Genomic DNA, 18,306 nt, shown 5'->3' on the forward strand with positions numbered 1-18,306 from the left:
CGCGTGTCGCGCTTGTCTTCGATTCCCAGGAAGCTGGCATTCATACTCGAACCATTGGATAAAAAAGATGCCGTAAAGCGGGATTAGATTGCGCTGGAGAGATCCTAAAGAACACTCTTAAAGTCCGAGGGACATGTAGAGAATGTCAGGAAACTTTTACGATATGTTTTACACGCTTGTGTTGCTCCGGAATAGTGTTACATCGCGGCGATAGTACATTACGGAATTATCTAGAGATGTAAATTATTTAGAAACTTGGTTATATCAATTCGATAAATAAAATGTAAATATACCTATGTGGTAGAGAAATCGAATGTGCATCCTCTGGAAAGAGTTATGGGTGATGCGCGCACGAGCAATCGTGTATGGAAATATTGTGTAATATTGAGTCAATGTGAATAAGGTCTTATTAATAACTACCACGTAATGCTTTACCGGTTATTTCGAGAAATTGCTGGGAATATGAAAATAATCACAAAAATATGAGGGGTATTTAACCGCATCTGACTCGTCTTCTGGCCAAAGAGAAATAATTAAAGTAGTCTGCCAATAGCTTGCTTGAAAAACTGTTGAGCATTATTAAAGCACTTGCAGAAATGAGGGAAATCGATATCCTATAACTGGTTTGATACGCGGTCAGTTATTCTGGTATAATTTTATTATATCAGAATATATCGCGCTATATTATTAAAATTAAAACAAACTAATTTCTTTTTCTTTTTTTGTTGAAATCTATACATTTCACAAAAAAACATTATCAGCGTATGAAATAGTAGAATTCATAATCGAATCAATTAATTATTTTAATATAATTTTTTTCTCTCCACAAACGGATTTTGCTTTACAAGAGCAAGGTTTTGTGAATATAGGAGAATTCTCGGCAAACGCGCGCAGCTGCATTTGAATGTAGGTAATTATGTCAGATAACTCTAATAAAAGCATACAGACGCGAGCGATATTGATGAACGGTTACTAATGCAAGAGCAAGAATTTTTGGACCGGCACAGGAACGTTCGGGTAATGTTCGGGCGTTGTTTGAATTCGAACCGTGAAAGATTAACGACTTCCTCGTGCATCGCGTGGCAATATTTTTCTAGCAATCCAACTGCAATTTAATCGTATTCCCATTACGAACTTTTCTGGCTCTAGAGTGGAAGAATGGCTCCTTATCCCCGAAGCCGTTTCGATCCCTGAGTTTCGCAAAGTTCCTGGCCGTAGATTACGTCGAGTAATGGCCCGACTTCTTATTTTCATTCATTATCTCGATGATTACATCGCCGATTAATAAATACAGCTCTTTATATATCATGCCGATACTCGGAAATACCGTGACGTCGAGCGCTCGTTAGCAGAATTACTTTCCGATTGCCGCAAATCGCGTCTACGGTGTTGTAAAGATCACTGGATTTGACATTACGTTGCATTGTAATTTCACGTAGTAGCACGTAACATCGATTACGTCTGCTGTCCTATTCCATGAAACTTCGCCGCGTGCTTCCAGGTTGCACTTTGTACTTTGTACTTTACGGTTTCGTCCCACACCTGCCTGCAAATGAAAAGTGCAAAGTGCAAAGTGAAAGAGGAAAGTAATCGAAACTTTTTAACGAACCTCGGTTTCCGCGGCGGTGTCATTTCCGTTTTACCGGCGCGCTGAAAACAGCGTAAATAACCTATTATTATACGATCGCCGATCGTGTAATTAATCCTGTTGAGAATCTCACTACCTCGGTCTGTCGGCGTCTAACAAGCACGGCAATAAAATCGCGATCGGCGTACAAGCCCGGCAATAAAATCGCGCGGCCTCGATGTGCACGCAATCTCGTCTTTCCGCCGGTTCCCCGTAATAAAACCGGGATTATTCATAACGGAGCGCATATCGGTCGGGAAACAATAGGCCAATCGCCAATAGGACTCTCGCGTCGTCCTGGAGGCTGGAACAGCAAATTCGTTCTACGGATACACCCGTGTGTGTGTCGAAGTGTTACACGATCGTTCTTTCAGGGGTGCTGTGGCGAGGGCGAAAGGGCCACCCGGTCGTCAAACGGCGACGGATTTATTGAAAAAGTGCCGCGCACCTGATATACAATCGCAGCGACACGGCGAGCACGCTGACGACAGCACCGCGAGAGCCGATCAGAAAGAGGCGGTTCGTTCATGGTCGATGGTCAACTGGCCGGGTTTCGGCGAGTCGAGCAATAAAAGCGCATCGCCCTGATGCAACTGGACGGCCCTTTGTCCGGGAGATTGCAACGCGAATTTCCAACTATTGTTTACGCTTGCGCGCGCGCGCACTGCCGGCCGGCCGTTAAATAATTTCATTGCAACAGTATCCGGCATTACGCTGCCTGTGCGTAGCCGAATAGCCTCGTACCAATGAAAACAGACTCGTATTTTTTTCCTGAAAAATACGCCATCAAAAATATCGCCGGAGCACGGTTCGATACTTTGCGAATGTGATATTGCTTTTCGATAATTTCGTTAAATATTCTAGGAATAATTTCGATAATCCGTTAAATATTTCTGAATAAAATGAAACTGAATGTGAACTTTACTCTTAAAATAAAAAGCTTCAATAATCTCAGCAAGAATAATAGAAATATTGTATTTCATCCGAAATTGATTTATGTCTTATTTGAGTCTCTTTATTTTCCTCGTCGTATTGTTTGCCTTTACCTAACGAGCTTTTTTCAAACTTATTCTGCTTCAGTTTGCTTCGCGTGTTATAAAGAAATCAGATAAAAAAGGTGAAACAATTGCCAACTGAAGTTAGTTAATTGAAGACTGCCAGTGCAGACTGGACGTTAAAAGTGAATTATTACGACACAACTGAGGCGTCGACCAAATGTCTCCGTCAGAAAAATCGCGTCGAGCAATATCGACAAACGAGTAATTAATTACATTTCAACCCGATGTTTCCACGCGTCTGGTCAACAACGTATAAAGACCTTTTGAAACAACCTTTAGAAAAGAGAAAATAGAATAATCTTTTAACGAAACGTTTAAAATGAATTGGAAATCCAGCGATTTATATAAATAAATGTTAATCTTCATATGTTGCTCGAAGTTATTTATATATTATATCACGCGACAAATTTACAACTTTCGTGTATATCACACGCGACCTTTTTTAAAACTACCCCATCCCTTAGCGTTTTATTGTAACGCTATTTGTGTCGTTTGCTGAGGAAACAAATAATAAATTTCGATATAAAACGAAATCACGTAGCGTGTTACGAGCGAGCAAAATTCGATCGTCCGTACAAAGTGGTCTATTTTCTTCTTGCAATTCCTTTGCTGCAACAGAAGCAGCGCGTTACCGTTTACCTCAATTCACCGTACGACCTGGCTCACCCTTTTGACTCGCCGTTGATATCCTCGCCATTACTTATAGTGCCGCAAAGACTGCTCATGACATAGCTGAGCCTGCGAGCACGCGTAACTTTATGAAAACGGTTTACGCTGCACGCGACAAATGGCACGACCGGCTGCACACGTTACATATAGATCTGTGCCCTCAAACACATTTTCCTAGAGATGCGCGAGATCATACGATCTTGCAAGCAATCGACGACTGTCGTCCATGTTTTATTTCACGCCCGTTTAGCAACTCCGTGAACAAGAATTCCTTTTTATATCGTTCCACACACAATATATCTTTGTCTATTTTTAGCACGAAGTATGTGTAATGTGTTATTTATCGCGCTATATCATTCGCGCGCATGTATCCTTCATTATTTTGTATCAACGTTTTTCCGCCTTCTTCCGCCTTCCGCTGAAAATTCGCAGCGTCACATCTACGAAGTAACGACACCTCGCACGCGATCGGCAGAATCATCGCCTCTAACGCGATCAGTCGTCACGCGCGCATTAAGCTTCCGCCTCTCTCTTTTTTCTCTCGATCGACTTATCTCTCGCGATCCTCGTCTCAAGCGCCGATACTCGGGCACTCGAATATGATACGCCATATATGTCCCGTTCAGAAAAGCTTTCCGGAAGTACTCCTTCCCCCTCGTTGCGCGGCTTTATCGCTTACCCTCGGCGGCCCTTCACGAGAACACGGTCGCAACCTTGGCGGCTTTCCTTCCCTGCCGGAAGCGGCGCGGTCACGCGACCGTCTTGCACCCCACTCCGTCTCGCCAGATAATTCTCCCTGCATTCTTGGGTTTCCTGTCGCCTGCAGACGGGTAGGGAACTACTTTCGGGGGACACAATGCTTCTACCAGTTTTCTAAGGGCGATCTAGGGACGAGGAAGGGGTTGAGGGGAAGCACTGAGGAGCACCCAAGCTCGCGAACGTCGTGTATCGCAGCTACGTGCGCGGCATCGTGATCCGTCGAACAAAAGGGCGCGCATGGGCTCTCTCTTCTGCACTTTTATTTCGGTGTCGGTGCAGCCGACATGCTCGCGATACGAATTGCCGACTGGATAGCCGACAAGGCCGCGTCGTATCGCACCATTTCGCTCAAAAGTACGCCCTAAACCGGGCTGCCGCTACTTTCTCGCGACGTTCCGGCGCGTTCTCCGCTCTCAGGACTTTTCACACGAACATTTCTTGTTAATGTTCGGGCACTATACGATCGCTTTCTATCAATATCGAAACGTCTTGTTTAAAAAATATCGATAATAGAATAGAGTAATTTATTTCTCGTGAATCCAAATGATCTATTTTTTTGTTAAAAAGTATTATACCAGATAGAGCAAACTTTGTACGGAATTTGTTGCCAGGTGCATAATGTTCTACTTTAATATTTCCTATTGACTCCTATAGCCGAGAGTGACAAGTGCGATGTCTTTCGCGGACGTTGCAACTTGATTACACCGCGAGATCTCACGTCAAGCCTATAATCATCTTGATTAATGAGCCATCCGCGCTTTCTCGTGCTTTCTATACGTCGTTGGCGATTCATCGAGCTTACATTACGCGTCACGAAGCTCGCTCGCACGTCGCCGACCGGAATCATGATGAACCGTGAGAGGAAATGCGGGAAAAGTACGATTCGCGCTCGTTAACCGGAGTTACGTCGTCGGGAAAACGGAAACGGAATTATGCGGAATATGCGCAAAGCAAAAATTACAGCGCAGTGCTTTTCAGGCGGACGCGACCGTGTTCGGGGAGATCGATCGATATAATCGAGGGAGGTAAACCGGGGGTGTAAACCTCGGGCGCGTCGGAAAATATCGAGATAAAAGTGCGCGCCGAATTACAAATTATCGTCGCACGCGCGAAGGAAACTTTGAATTTACATGGATATTAAATTCAAATTAGCGACAATAGCCGCGAGGCCTGCGTCGACCGATCACCTTTCAGCATGGCTTGCATTGTAACGTATATGCCGCACGCTCATCAGCCAATTATCACGCGAATTTACGCTCTTATCGATGCGCACCGGAAGGTGCATACGCGAAGAACGCCTGCGGACGGATGTTCGATTTTGCATAAAGCGATGCGTGCCGCGTTGCTCCTGCATTGTGACGTTGTGATAATTGGCGATTAATTGGCGGTAATTGCGCGAGTAATTGGGCAAGGGACATTTTTCAAAGGCGCAATTTTGGTACATTAAACGTCAATGGAAGCCATTTAGTACTCTTTTGGAAAAAAGATGAAAAAAGAAAAACGATACGTCCATTGTCGAAAATAAATGATTAATGTGTGTAACGTGTTCGTCGTGTAATTTCTACTCTTTTACCCTTTTCCGCAGGGTAACTATTCTTTTGCGCGAAATCATGGGAAGAGCCCTGCATGGCTAGGTTGGTCGGAGTAATTGACTGTAATTGCCCGAAAGGAACTTTTAAGGGCGTAATTTCACTATATTAGCGATGGCTAATGCAATAAAATTACACTTGGATTCATTTATCTTCCCTTTGGAAAGTGTGCTAGCTACATTGTCGGTATTGAATCATTAATAGAGGCTAATATACTTTTTACCGTATCTTACGTCTGCCTCATTAAATATAGATTTTAAGGCCAACTAGGAATAATTTTATTTGTAGAACCGAATAAAGTCGTGTATCGTAATGTCGTCAAACGACTATTTTAAAAACTTTTTTAAGTGAGCGCGACTTTTTATTACATTAGTAATAAAAACCACTATGATGATGTTACTTTATCGAAAAATATTCTTCTGCGAGAAATTTATTTCTTAATGCAAGTATATATGTTTTTGCGGTAACAAAAGGTTTGGTAATAAGAAATTTTTTAGTGTACATCCTGCACATAATAGATAGTCATCTTTAAATTGCTCCGGTTTATTTTTTATTTTTGACATTTGCAATATTTATTTAATGTCTCGATATCGATAAGGTTAAAAGTATCGTTCTATTAACATCTACAGACAATGACATGTCGACCAGACTTTAAACAAATGATCAAGTAATATCATCACGAACGATGGATGACTAAAAATACGTAAACATCATAAATTTATTATACGCTACTACAAAAACTGCGATACTATAAATACTTTTATAGACCAGTATTGAGTCACGTTCTACTTAGGTCAAAATCATTTAATTGATCGTCTCGGACCGCGACACCTTTAAATAGTGTACAAAATATTTATCAGGCCTGAATAAACCTTTATTTTTGCATCCGGTCATTCATCGCATTTTCCAACTGAAATAGACTCTGCATAAAAAGATACAATACCTGACTTAACTAGATATAAAACCTTTGCACCCTTATACATGCATATCGATCGTAAGTAACTAAACCTTTGAAGCCGTACTTTTTCCTCCAACTTCCCCCGTAACGATAACTATAATAAATTCCAGCGATGACTACGCTGCGTCGCGCGTGAAACGCGAGAGTAATCGCGAGTGAAAAATTTTGCAGAGCCACGCGGCCTCTTCGGGACAAACGTGATCGCGTTCGAGCGTAAATTCCTTCCCATTTAATCCGAATAAATAATCGACGGTGCAGTGTGCGGAGGTTGCAGCACACGCAGGGTGCAACGCTCCTGCTGGTCGTAGGGGGTAGGTAGAGGGTAGGTGGTGGAGGGTTGGGATTGGGAGGGGCAAGGGACGCGCGAAAAGGTAGGACGCGCTTTTCACAGAGAGCCGCGTTCTGCGCGTCGCTCGTCGATAGCGTAATGACGGAATTGTCGTCATGTCAAACGCTCTGTCACAAGTTCTGCGTGCGTTTCCCGTTCCGTTTTACATTCGCGTGCAGGCGTGTGCAGATTAAAATTCCGTCAACGACGACCGATGCATGCAGCGTGAGAGAACGCCGAGAGAACGCTCGCAACACCGCCGTGCCGGAGAACGCAGACCGGTCGCATTAAAAAACGTGCCTGCCGATCGTGCGATATTTAGCCGAATGTAACGCCGCCGAGTTGAATTTTCGCGGATTCGTATCGATTGTACGATCAAAAAGCTCTTCGCCGCGTTTATACGGCGATCCAAAAAAAGCACGACGCGCCAAAGGCGACGTTCGCACATTTTCGCAAATAACGAAATCTTGTGCATGTAAAACGTAATTTGTGAGAAATGCGCACGCGGCGCGGAGTTTGATGTTGCCACGATAGGGTCGAGGATCGAATAAAATGCGCGGATTCTGTCAGTAATGTGACGCGCGTACCTACCATCACGTCGGTCTCATATTTATTCGTGCATGTGCCACTTGTAACCGACAACGATGCAACAAAGAGCTAAATAAAAATCCAGGGGAATGTAAATCCGATTAAATGCATATACATGTATATGCATATATGCGTTGTTACATCGCGCTGACCGTTGCAGACGCAAAGGTACTATCCGCAGATATTCCGTCGATACTGATCGATTTATGCACGCCGGAGCGTTACGGATAATGTCATTAACGTGGAATAATCAACGAACGCGTTGCGTTATGAGCAGGTCATTCTCGTGAGTCGCATCGTGGACATTGTGGGCGTTGAGTTGCGATTTGTGTGCCCCGAGCGATTCCTGGGCGTGTATCTGCACATGTGAGAGGACCGTCGGCATCCTTATCGATAGAATTTCCACAGCGTGAGGCTCAACGTGTCGATTTATCAGCAAAAATAATAATAATAAAATCACGTCACAGTGTGTGCGTATCGCGACAGAGCGAGCGAAATTGTATTTTACACGAGAGATAATCCAAATAATACGAACACGACAAGCGCGTGTGGTTGCATACAGACGGTCTGCTATACTACTTCCCTTTACCACTGCGTATGTACGCGTCAAAGGTCGAAAATGGAATCTTGTGCACGGGAACACGTACGTTCATGCGGAAAAACGCGTGCAACGAGAGACAACTCGACTCCGATACATTCTTGGCATGAAGCTCTTCGCAAAATGAGCGATGCAAACGTCAGCGCCCGCAGCGACCGCGAACTTATCTTCGGCGCTTTCGGAGATTCTTTTTCTCTTTTGTAACAAGTAATACGATCGCGTATCCGACAGCCGCACGGTAATTCATTGCTACAGCCGCAGCTGCGGTTTTTTCCCCGGTCCAGATAAGCCGGGGACCGTGAGCGTTTGTCATGTCGCCATACGAACGCCGCCGTGCTTTTCGATTCGTCGGCTTGCATCCGCGCGATGCGAGCAGCCTGGCATCGCGCGAGTAGTGTTCACTCGTGCGCGGTTCGGCATTTCCGAAGCCGCGCGCGGCACACAATACGCGTGAATTATAGTTTTAATATCGCTGAAAGGCGATCGAGCGGACGCGAAATGCGCTCGGAGATGCGCGACGGGACCAGCGCCGAAATAAATTTCCAATTGACGCTGAACGGTTACGCAACACCGTCGTCCCCGAAATAACGCCACGTTGTCTGCCATTGAACGTCGCTTCCGCTCTTCGAGCTTATAATGCTCGTTCTGTGGAATAAATCTGCGCAGTGATACTCCGAGAGAAAAGCGCAACAAATACGGTGACGCAATCCGCCCTTTAAGGGGGGAGCCTGCTTTAAAACGTTGAAAGTAAGGTATAATTTTACGAATTTTTTTGGAGAAACTATACAGCGGATCATTATAAAACTTTGATGCATTTATTAGTACATGTTTAAAGATAAAAAATTATTTTTTGATTTGAATATATCGCCTGTAGAGGTCGTCCTGGAGGCATCTTAGTGCAGCCGGCATTGTAAATTGGTGAGCATTCTCCTGCCTCCAAATTTCATCCAAACTGAAAAATTGAAATATTTTCTCGTTATTTATGAATTCCCATCGTCGATGAACCTTTAATATTCATAAAAACATTAAGTTAAACAATTACTTTTGCATGAAAAAGTTCAAAACCTTTGCCTAAAAATCGTACTTTTGTGTTCTAAGCTCCACCATTTTGGCACTTTTCAACTTTTTTCTTCTCTCTTTGGTTCATCGACGATGGGAATTCATAAATAACGAGAACATATTTCAATTTTTCAGTTCAGACGAAATTTGGAGGCAGGAGAATGCTCACCAATTTGCAATGCCGGCGACGCGGCTGCACTAAGATTTCTCCAGGACGACCTCTACAAGCGATATATTCAAATCAAAAAATAATTTTTGTTATCTTTAAACATGTACTAATAAATGCATCAAAGTTTTATAATGATCCGCTGTATAGTTTCTCCAAAAACAATTCGTAAAATATACCTTATTTTCAGCGTTCTAAAGCAGGCTCCCCCCTTAATAGCGTTCTTTTTCGAGGTCCGTACGCACTTGTCTGAGCCTCCATCAAAGTTTCACGAGTGCTTGAGGTTTGCTCGAAGGTACTCCGAGGCGAGGCTGCGCGAAACGTGGGAACGAATGTGGAAACAACGTTCGACCGTTTCTCGATTACTTTCCTTTCGTCTCGTGTCTGCCGGCATTTTCCGAGAGCACGAGACACCAAAATCGATCGACAGTTGCTGTTTCAACATCACCCTGATAATATCACCTTGCTTTGTGCCTGCTCACGCGTGGTCACTACTCAAAGTGTGAGAAAATGAATCTTCTGGGTGGATCATCAGCTTTTTGTTTGGTCTGTATCCCTTTGAAATTGATGTGGAATCGTTATTCCATCGGGGACCATATAAAATATCGCAGTTCGACTGTGCCATCGCGCGGAGAGGAAGTTCGTGTCATTGGAAAGTTGAAATTGCAGTGCGCAATATTGCACCATGCATACTGCACCGTGTGTGCACGCAGGTCGCGGCATATCGCGGATTATGTACCGAATTTCCGCAAAATCAATGCGATTGTAAACGAAAATAAGTTAGAGCGCAGTTATCCTCCTCGTTTCGCCCTCTTTCTCGTGCTTTTGCCCTCTCGCTACTGGCCGAATCGTTTCGCGGACGTTATCGACATTATTACGTCCACGTGATTACCGTGTGTACGTCATTATTCGCTTCGCTGGAAATTTTCGATGTTCGGCGCAGTAATTACTGAAACATGGGGGATATGATAACACCGATGCTGCATTACGGTATATTATCGGGCACGTTATGATGCGTCGCAACTTGCAGTGCTGCTGCTGCTAATCGTCTCGCATGTATTATTTGCAACCGCGTACGATGTTTATTCATCGGCGTTCTCATAATCCGATAACGAAATTATCGCCGTTCGATCGTGCTCGCATTACACGCGCGTTCTCGTAGAAAGTTATTTAATTTCAAGCAGATTTCTACTGGCACACAGTGGGCCAGCGAACCAGTAAACCTGGCCAAAAATATGAAAAACGAAAATTCACGCAGGGTGTTCGTATTATAGAGAAATATTCTTTTTTTGTTTTTATTCAAGAAAAATTTATTATTCCATATCACCATCGTCATCATCATCATCATTTTCGTGATCACAACAATCGTTAGAAAATGCATTGTTTTTTCTAAGAGACTGAGAATTTCTGCATTAAAATGCCCTCCTTTTTTACGATTTTTCAAACATAATGGCAGATATTGGCACATTATTTTTGCCGAAAATGAAAAAGAAGATCTTAAGCTATAGAATGAATAAAGAAACTCGCTGGGATCGCGTGGGATTTTTTTGATAGATCGAAGAATGTGTGGAGAGAGGGAATGCAAAGTGCGTCTGCCGGTAAACAGCCCTTATGATGGAAAGAAATTATGCTTTTCTTTTTCATCAATAACTTTTATAAATAGCTAAAGCATTATTATAAATGATATTCTAACGGTGTATTCTTTTACATAAGTATTTTACGCAATAAATACTCCTATATAAACACGTCGCGTGGAGAGAAAAAATTGGGATATTTTATATCACCCGTGTTCAAGGTATTGTGGAATAAAGAAACGACAACATAGAAGAAACATTTTGCCACAATACATTGAACTAGATATTGGGTCATTAAGTATGAAACTTTACAAATGTAAAAGCGCCATCTTTAACATTTGTTATCTCAAATTTGGCGCCAGACGTCAGTATCAGGTTAGGTTAGTGTGATAGATGTATGTTCGCTCTTCAAATGTCATATTTGTTTGTTCAAATATCTTCATTAGTTTTATTGGTGGATTCTTTTTTATAGAACTATGGAAAAGTCCAAAATTCGTGTGATTTATGAATACGAGTTCCGCCGTGGAACCACAGTGTCGGAGACAGCTCGTAATATCAACGCTGTATTTGGTGAAGGTTCAACTACTAAAGCAACGGTGGGCAATTGGTTCAAAAACTTCAGAGATGGAGATTTCAGCCTCGCTAATGAGCCACGTGGAAGACCAAAGACGAAGGTGGATAATGATCACTTGAGAGCCGTAGTAGAGTCCGATCCATCTCAAAGTACACGTGAATTGGCATCGATATTCAATGTTTCTATACCCACCACCATATTGTTCATTTAGCTGCAATTGGTAAGATAAAGAAGTTGGACAAATGGGTCCCGCACGAATTGACCGATGCGCAGCAGGCGCAACGTCTAGAGGCTTCCCTTTCTTTGCTTTCCCGTCACAAAAATGAATCTTTTTTTAATCGAATTGTGACCTGCGATGAAAAGTGGATACTCTACGACAATCGTAAACGCTCACATCAGTGGTTGAACGCTGATGAACCACCGAGACATCACGCGAAACCCAACATTACACAGAAGAAGCTTATGGTGACTGTTTGGTGGTCCGGGTCAGGTGTTATCTACTACAACTTTATGAAACCTGGTACATCGATAACGGCTGAAGTATATTGCAAGCAACTGGACGAAATGATGCAACAACTTGCTATTAAACAACCGAAATTGGTCAATCGGTCAATGCCAATCCTGTTGCATGATAATGCTCGACCGCACACTGCACGACTGACCGTGGCAAAGCTACGGGAGTTGGAATTGGAAACTCTCCGTCATCCACCATATTCACCAGATCTATCACCTACCGACTATCACTTCTTCCGGAATTTGGACAACTTGTTGGTGGGAAAATTCTTCAATTCTCAACAGGCAGTCGAATCAGCCTTCCGCGACTTCATCGATTCCCGTACTCCTGGCTTCTATAGTAGAGGCATAGACCAACTACCACTAAAATGGCAGAAGTGTGTAGATAACATGGGCGCATACTTCGATTGAAAATAAATCATGTCCATGTGCCAAAAAATGCAAAAGTTTATGTTCTATTTGTAAAGTTTCATACTTAATGACCTAATATTATACTAATATAATAGGCACGTTTGTGTAACACCCTGTGTGAATTTTCATTTATTATATTTTTGGCCAGATTTACTGGCTCGCTGGCCCACTGTGTGGCAGTTGAAAACTGTAGCTTTTGACCGACAGGCGAAAGAGCGAAGATCGCAATTCGCTTCTCGTCAAAAGAATTTATATTCGTATGACACGTTACGGGTAAATCCGGCTTCACCTTCGACGTTTCGTCGTTATTATTGTTCTCCATTGTCGCGATGCCCGCAGAAGAGGTCATCTGCCATGCAAATATGTATATATTCTAATGCATGCGCAATTGGGTACATGCACACACTTGGCGAGACCTTTGAGTGCCATATTTCCACCCTCGACCTCGTTAGCTACCACTAAACCGCCCTACTTTCCGATGCTACTCCCGTTTTCGGTTTTCTTCAAGCTTGCAAGCGGTACCTACGCGAAACAGCACTTTACAATCTCATATTTTTTCTTGCTCACATTTTTCAGGTCGCATTACTTCGATATTTTTAGTGATTTATTACAATCTTTGATTTTACATCAATTCCATTTTCCATGTTGCCAGAACGTATTATTTGAATAAAGTATTGAACAATGGATATTGTGTTTTATATTTCTATCATTACGAAAGCTTACCGAATATGATTATATTTTTCTAATGAAAATGCCTCATTAATAAATATCCATTATTAAGAATGAATTTTGTTTCGCCATTTTTTGAGATACTGCAAGGATTTGGCAACATTATATGAAATTTTCAGAGTTTGAAGACCTTAAGTTGCTTTTTCAATATTAACATCGTATCTTTTCTTCTCAATGAAAATATCTTGTTTAACAAATGTATTTTTGAAATTGGACCGTATAATACCTGTAGAATTTGGAATTTTTCGATGTAATATCGTGTTTATTCGCAGGAACAAACGCACAATACGTTTCCACGATAAAAATAGTGGAAATACGTTTGATGAAAAATTCAGTCGTATCAAATATTCTTTCTGCCGCATTTCTCGATGCAGTAAAAAGAGAGAAAGAGCACGCATTCTGAAATTCGCGAGGAACGGATTTGTTCTTTTCTCTACGTACAGTTAGAGCTTCCGTCGCACAAATCCGCCAATAAAGCTGGGCGTTTACCACACTTGCTGCGGCAACCTTCGACTTCCCTTCGTGAAGGAAGCTCCCTTGAAAACGTCCGGAGGGACGCGAGGCGTTTTGGAAGACCCGTTCGCAAATGATCGATCTCGCGAAACGGCGGTGCTCGGGAACACGCTTCCTCACGTACGAATCGAGGCACGTATCGTCCGACTTGCGCTTTCCTTTAAGGCCTTCGCAAGGAATACAGGAAAATTCCTGGCGTTAGAAAGGGCTTCCAGTGCACGTCCAAGTTCCGCACGTGTGCACGATGTCAAAAGGACGACGCTCCTAAATTATACAATACGCGACGTATTGAAACTATCAAACGATCAAGCGAAAAAGATCACTCAAGTGATCTTCAGAGTCTTTAGTAAGTTAATTGAATATTTAAGTTATAGAATTAATTCTCTCTTGTTCTGAAGATTTCTGTTTGTTTCAGTACATAAATTGAGAGCGACAGTTTTGGAAAATTAAACATATTGATTAGCAGCTTTCCAACTTTTCCTAAACGTGTTCAGCGTTAATCCTCATATCAAAACAAAGTAGTTAAGTGCTCATCCTCTCAAACTTTCATGGAACAATATCTTACCAGCACTAAACGAGATACTAATTTAATCATCAGGAGAACGACACAATACGCTTTCGGGTGACTCTGGAGGACGAGGTGCCTGCAGGCCAGCAGCCGAACATCGTCGGGGTGGACGCGTACGTGATCGTGCTGGACGAGAACGACAATCCGCCGCACTTTCTGGGAGTGCCGTACGAGGCGGTGGCCGAGGAGGACACCCCGGTTGGTTCCACCATACTGCCAGGCATCAGGGTCGTGGACCCTGACCTGCTGGGCGACATCATAGATCTAACGTGTGTCCCGCAGCCACAGGTGAGTCATTAATACGCATTAGCTGGCGCGCGCACGCGGTGATGTCCCGTGAAAGATATTTTTACGCGGTCCCGCCCGTGTGCGACTTTCTTGTTCGCCTCTTCCTCTTCTTCCCTTCCCTCTCGTCCTCTGCGTGGGGCAATTTTCCGGGGAAGAAAAGTTCGACGGACACGCGCACATCGCACCCTTTTCGCCCATTGTCTCGGCCAATCCATCGTTGATACCATTACTCGAACAACAACGAACGAACGCTCTCTCTCGACTTAATATCTTTACGAAGCGTCTGAAACAACAAGAAACAACTAGCGAGTTTTTCTTACTTCTCTTCTTCCGATCTCCGACCAGTGATGGAGCAAAGACATAACGAAGCTTGGCAGGTACCGCGCAAAATGGTGTAACAATTTCTCTGTTAATCTGTGTATTTTTCGTTATGTCGAGTACCTACTGCAAGAAGCCGGGCTGTCTTACGAAATGACCGGAACAGGACACGCATGCTAGACGCATGCGTTGCTCCTCGAAAATTTCAGAATTTGTGAAAACTGTTACACAATATCTTCTGAAAGCGGTTCCACGATACTTCGCGAACGTCATTCCTTTGCAAATTTACAATGCGAGTACTGGCGAATTTTTACGTCAATAACGGTAAAAAGATTATCAGAGAAAATCGGTTATACGCGTGATGTCTGAGAGAGTGCGAGTACGGAAGAAACAAAATGTTGGAATGAAAAATGTAAGTGTATCTACTCAGATTCAATCTCCCTTGGCGCACTTGAATCCAACGTCGCATTCGCGTAAGGAAAAACGGGTAATAAACAGACTATAAAAGAACAAGCTGTTTCACGCTCAAAGGGTTTATTAAGATCGCTACGTCTCGGTTCCTTAACGACGCGAGACGGGCGGTGCGGGCATCAGGATCGGGCATCCCCGGGCACCGGCCATCCCCTCGTTGAGATGCAGTCGGTTGCACACCGGATAAAAGATGTACAAGTGCCGGTATTTCACGTAAATGAAGAACCCGTCTCGGATAAAGTGTTCTCCCTTTTCCGGGGGAGGGACGGGGAGAGAGAGAGAGAGAGAGAGAGGGGGGGTGGGATATCGGCGCCGTTGCCAGGGCGCTTTGTAATTCGTAGTTTTCCATTAAGTTATCCGTGCTTGTCCTGTAATAAACTCAAGCGAGTGAGAGGGTGGGACTTTCTCCCTCTCTCTCTATCTCTATCTCGCAACACTGAGCACCACGGCCCAAGGGATCCGACGATTCGTCGACGACGAGCGGCAGCTACTAGGTAGTTCTCGTAGTCGGACTTTCGCAATCATCGCTACGGTGCCCGGGGTTAACCCCCGCGCAAAACGCGTGTCCCATTTCGCGCGGGCGAACATGTAGCGTAGCGAGGCACCATTCGCGAATTTGATCGTTCCGATGCGTAAAGAGCAATTTTATTATCGCCGTTGCTCTAAGTAGGAAAATTTGAGCTCAACCGTCGCTCGTAATCAGCAATACGATACGTTTATTTCTGGCACTCTCTCGCTGGTATTTGGATATCACACGCCGTTTTCCTTACCTTTCTAGATAATCTCTATCCCTGTGTCGATGTTTTGCTGCTTCCATGTTGTTCGGTATAAAATGATATTATACATCAAGGATTTACGTAGAAAGTATAACGTGTAGAATAAAGCCGCAATTTTAAAGAGAATTTTGTATTGTTATGTAAACATATATTGTTATATAAAACTGTATATTTTTACGTATTTTATTTGATACAAATCCAGCGCTTGCAAGCGCCTCGTAATAAATTTTTGTTTCTATTATCCCGTCCAAGTTTTTAATACAGAAAACTGTAATTATAAATATAAGTTATAAATATTACCACGAAAGATCGTCGTCGGAAATTGCTTTTGGTTTAAGATTTCTCACAATAACGCGTACGTCGCTCGCGTTTCGCGTCGGCAAAAGAGAACATCCCGAGAATATTCGATCGACGGGAAAAACGATGGAACGTATCGCGGGCTCGCGTTTTCTCCGCAAAAAAGGATCCAATTCGTATATCATCTCGCGAACCGTTAAAATTATCCGCCTGCAGCTTCCTCATCTCTCTTTCTCTGTCTCTATGCTTCTGCCTCTCACACCTTTCCCGGGAAAGACGGCTGGATATTAGTACGTATAACGCACTACCCCCTACGTCACATCCGCTCGATAAATTCCGGTCGGACCGTTAGGCGCGACCAATAAAACCTTAAAACCTTTTAACTAATGGTCCGGCGGCTTTACGGCGGCGAACTTTAATGCCCGTTTTCGTTGTACGCGCGGAACGCGCCGTTGCCGTGGACCGGACTGCGCGATCTGCCCAGTCATTAAACGTAACTAATGTTTACCGTGTTCAGGATATCGGCATTGTGCGAATCATTCGCCAACTTGGAATCGACGGCGAAAATTTCCATTAACGATCCGCAGCTTCACTAACTGTGATTCAGTAATTGAAGCGCCCGTAGCGAGCAGATTCGCCATAGGGATTCGTCAAAAGTTAGAGACGCGAATTCTATTATATTTTTTATCCGCATCCTGCAAATCTGCTCGAGCAACGCTGAGCATGTTACTGTTCGGAAACATCATGCAGCGATACATACGCGTATAATGAAATTCGTTTTTACTGCTCGGCTCTGCGATGATTAGTTTTCGAACTCGCGTGCACTAAAAGTGCACCGTAAAACACCAACCGAACTACCACCAATTCGTTTCTGTGTATGTCACGACGTACCAATAAATGTAATATACCGTTCCCTTTTTTTATTTCAGTTTCAATTATTATCAAAATATGATTGTCCATGGACACGAATCACTCGATCCATTTCTGTTCGCTGTTCTCGCGAATAAATTCGTTAAAAATAAAACACTTATAATATGTCTGAATTGTCCGCTTGACTATACGAGGACCGATCGAAACAACTTCTGTTTCAGTTTCTGGATGCCTGCGAGAAGTTCGGCATCGTCAACGTCGAGAGGAGCCAGAATACGTACGTGGGCGCGTTGGTGCTGCGACAACCCCTCGACTACCGGGAGAGGCCCTTCTATCAGCTACTCCTGCGAGCGAGCGTGAGTACCGGCGAAGGAACTTCGAGAATTTATTTTAATTATGTCGAGTTATACGCAGCTCCGGCATCGCTTCTCTCGTGCAACGCGCCGGATAAATCTATTCATGTAACGGGATGCGCGCAAAACGTGGTAACATCGAGATTGCGGCCGAATTTCGGATACGGGCGAATTTGCAAGCTAACGAGAACGAAAATGACGTTGGACGGGGGCCTGCGGGATGTTCCAGCGGTGAAACGAGCGATTCTAGCGCGATAACGTTAAACGATCAAACGTTTTGCGATATTGTTCTTATAACGACGTTTCATCGGAATTTCTCTCGTCCATTCTTCGTCCTCGCGTAACACATAAAATTATATTCATTAAATGTGATTTTCTGTCCCGATTTATCGAGTACGACGAAATTTTAACGACGTCGAATCAAAATACTTTGTACCAAGAACAAAAGCTTTTTGTTATTTAAAATACACGGGAGCTCCCCACGCGTCGAACGTGAAGAACATACTGTCGGCTGGGTTTTGCTTTTACGTGACTTCAAAGGATCACGGATGAAAGGTAGACGGCTTTACCTGATGGAAATCGGAAACCTTAGTTTATCTCGGTTACCCTTTGATTCCCGTCGATGTCGTTCCAGCGTGTCGTTAAAATACGT

General features: G+C 43.5%; 1 protein-coding gene across 2 annotated transcripts in view; it reads left to right on the top strand.

Annotated features, from left to right (window-relative positions):
* LOC105284025 (cadherin-87A) overlaps nt 1-18,306 on the top strand; it is a 191,478-nt gene that overhangs the window by 157,595 nt on the left and 15,577 nt on the right. For both annotated transcript variants that reach the window (XM_011347213.3, XM_011347222.3), the window contains exons 6-7: nt 14,312-14,569; nt 17,523-17,657. In XM_011347213.3, coding sequence (XP_011345515.1) covers nt 14,312-14,569; nt 17,523-17,657 — 393 coding nt within the window. The remainder of the gene's footprint in view (nt 1-14,311; nt 14,570-17,522; nt 17,658-18,306) is intronic.

The sequence above is a fragment of the Ooceraea biroi genome, chromosome 4 (assembly GCF_003672135.1).
Source record: "Ooceraea biroi isolate clonal line C1 chromosome 4, Obir_v5.4, whole genome shotgun sequence".
NCBI classification, from domain to species: Eukaryota; Metazoa; Arthropoda; class Insecta; order Hymenoptera; family Formicidae; genus Ooceraea; species Ooceraea biroi.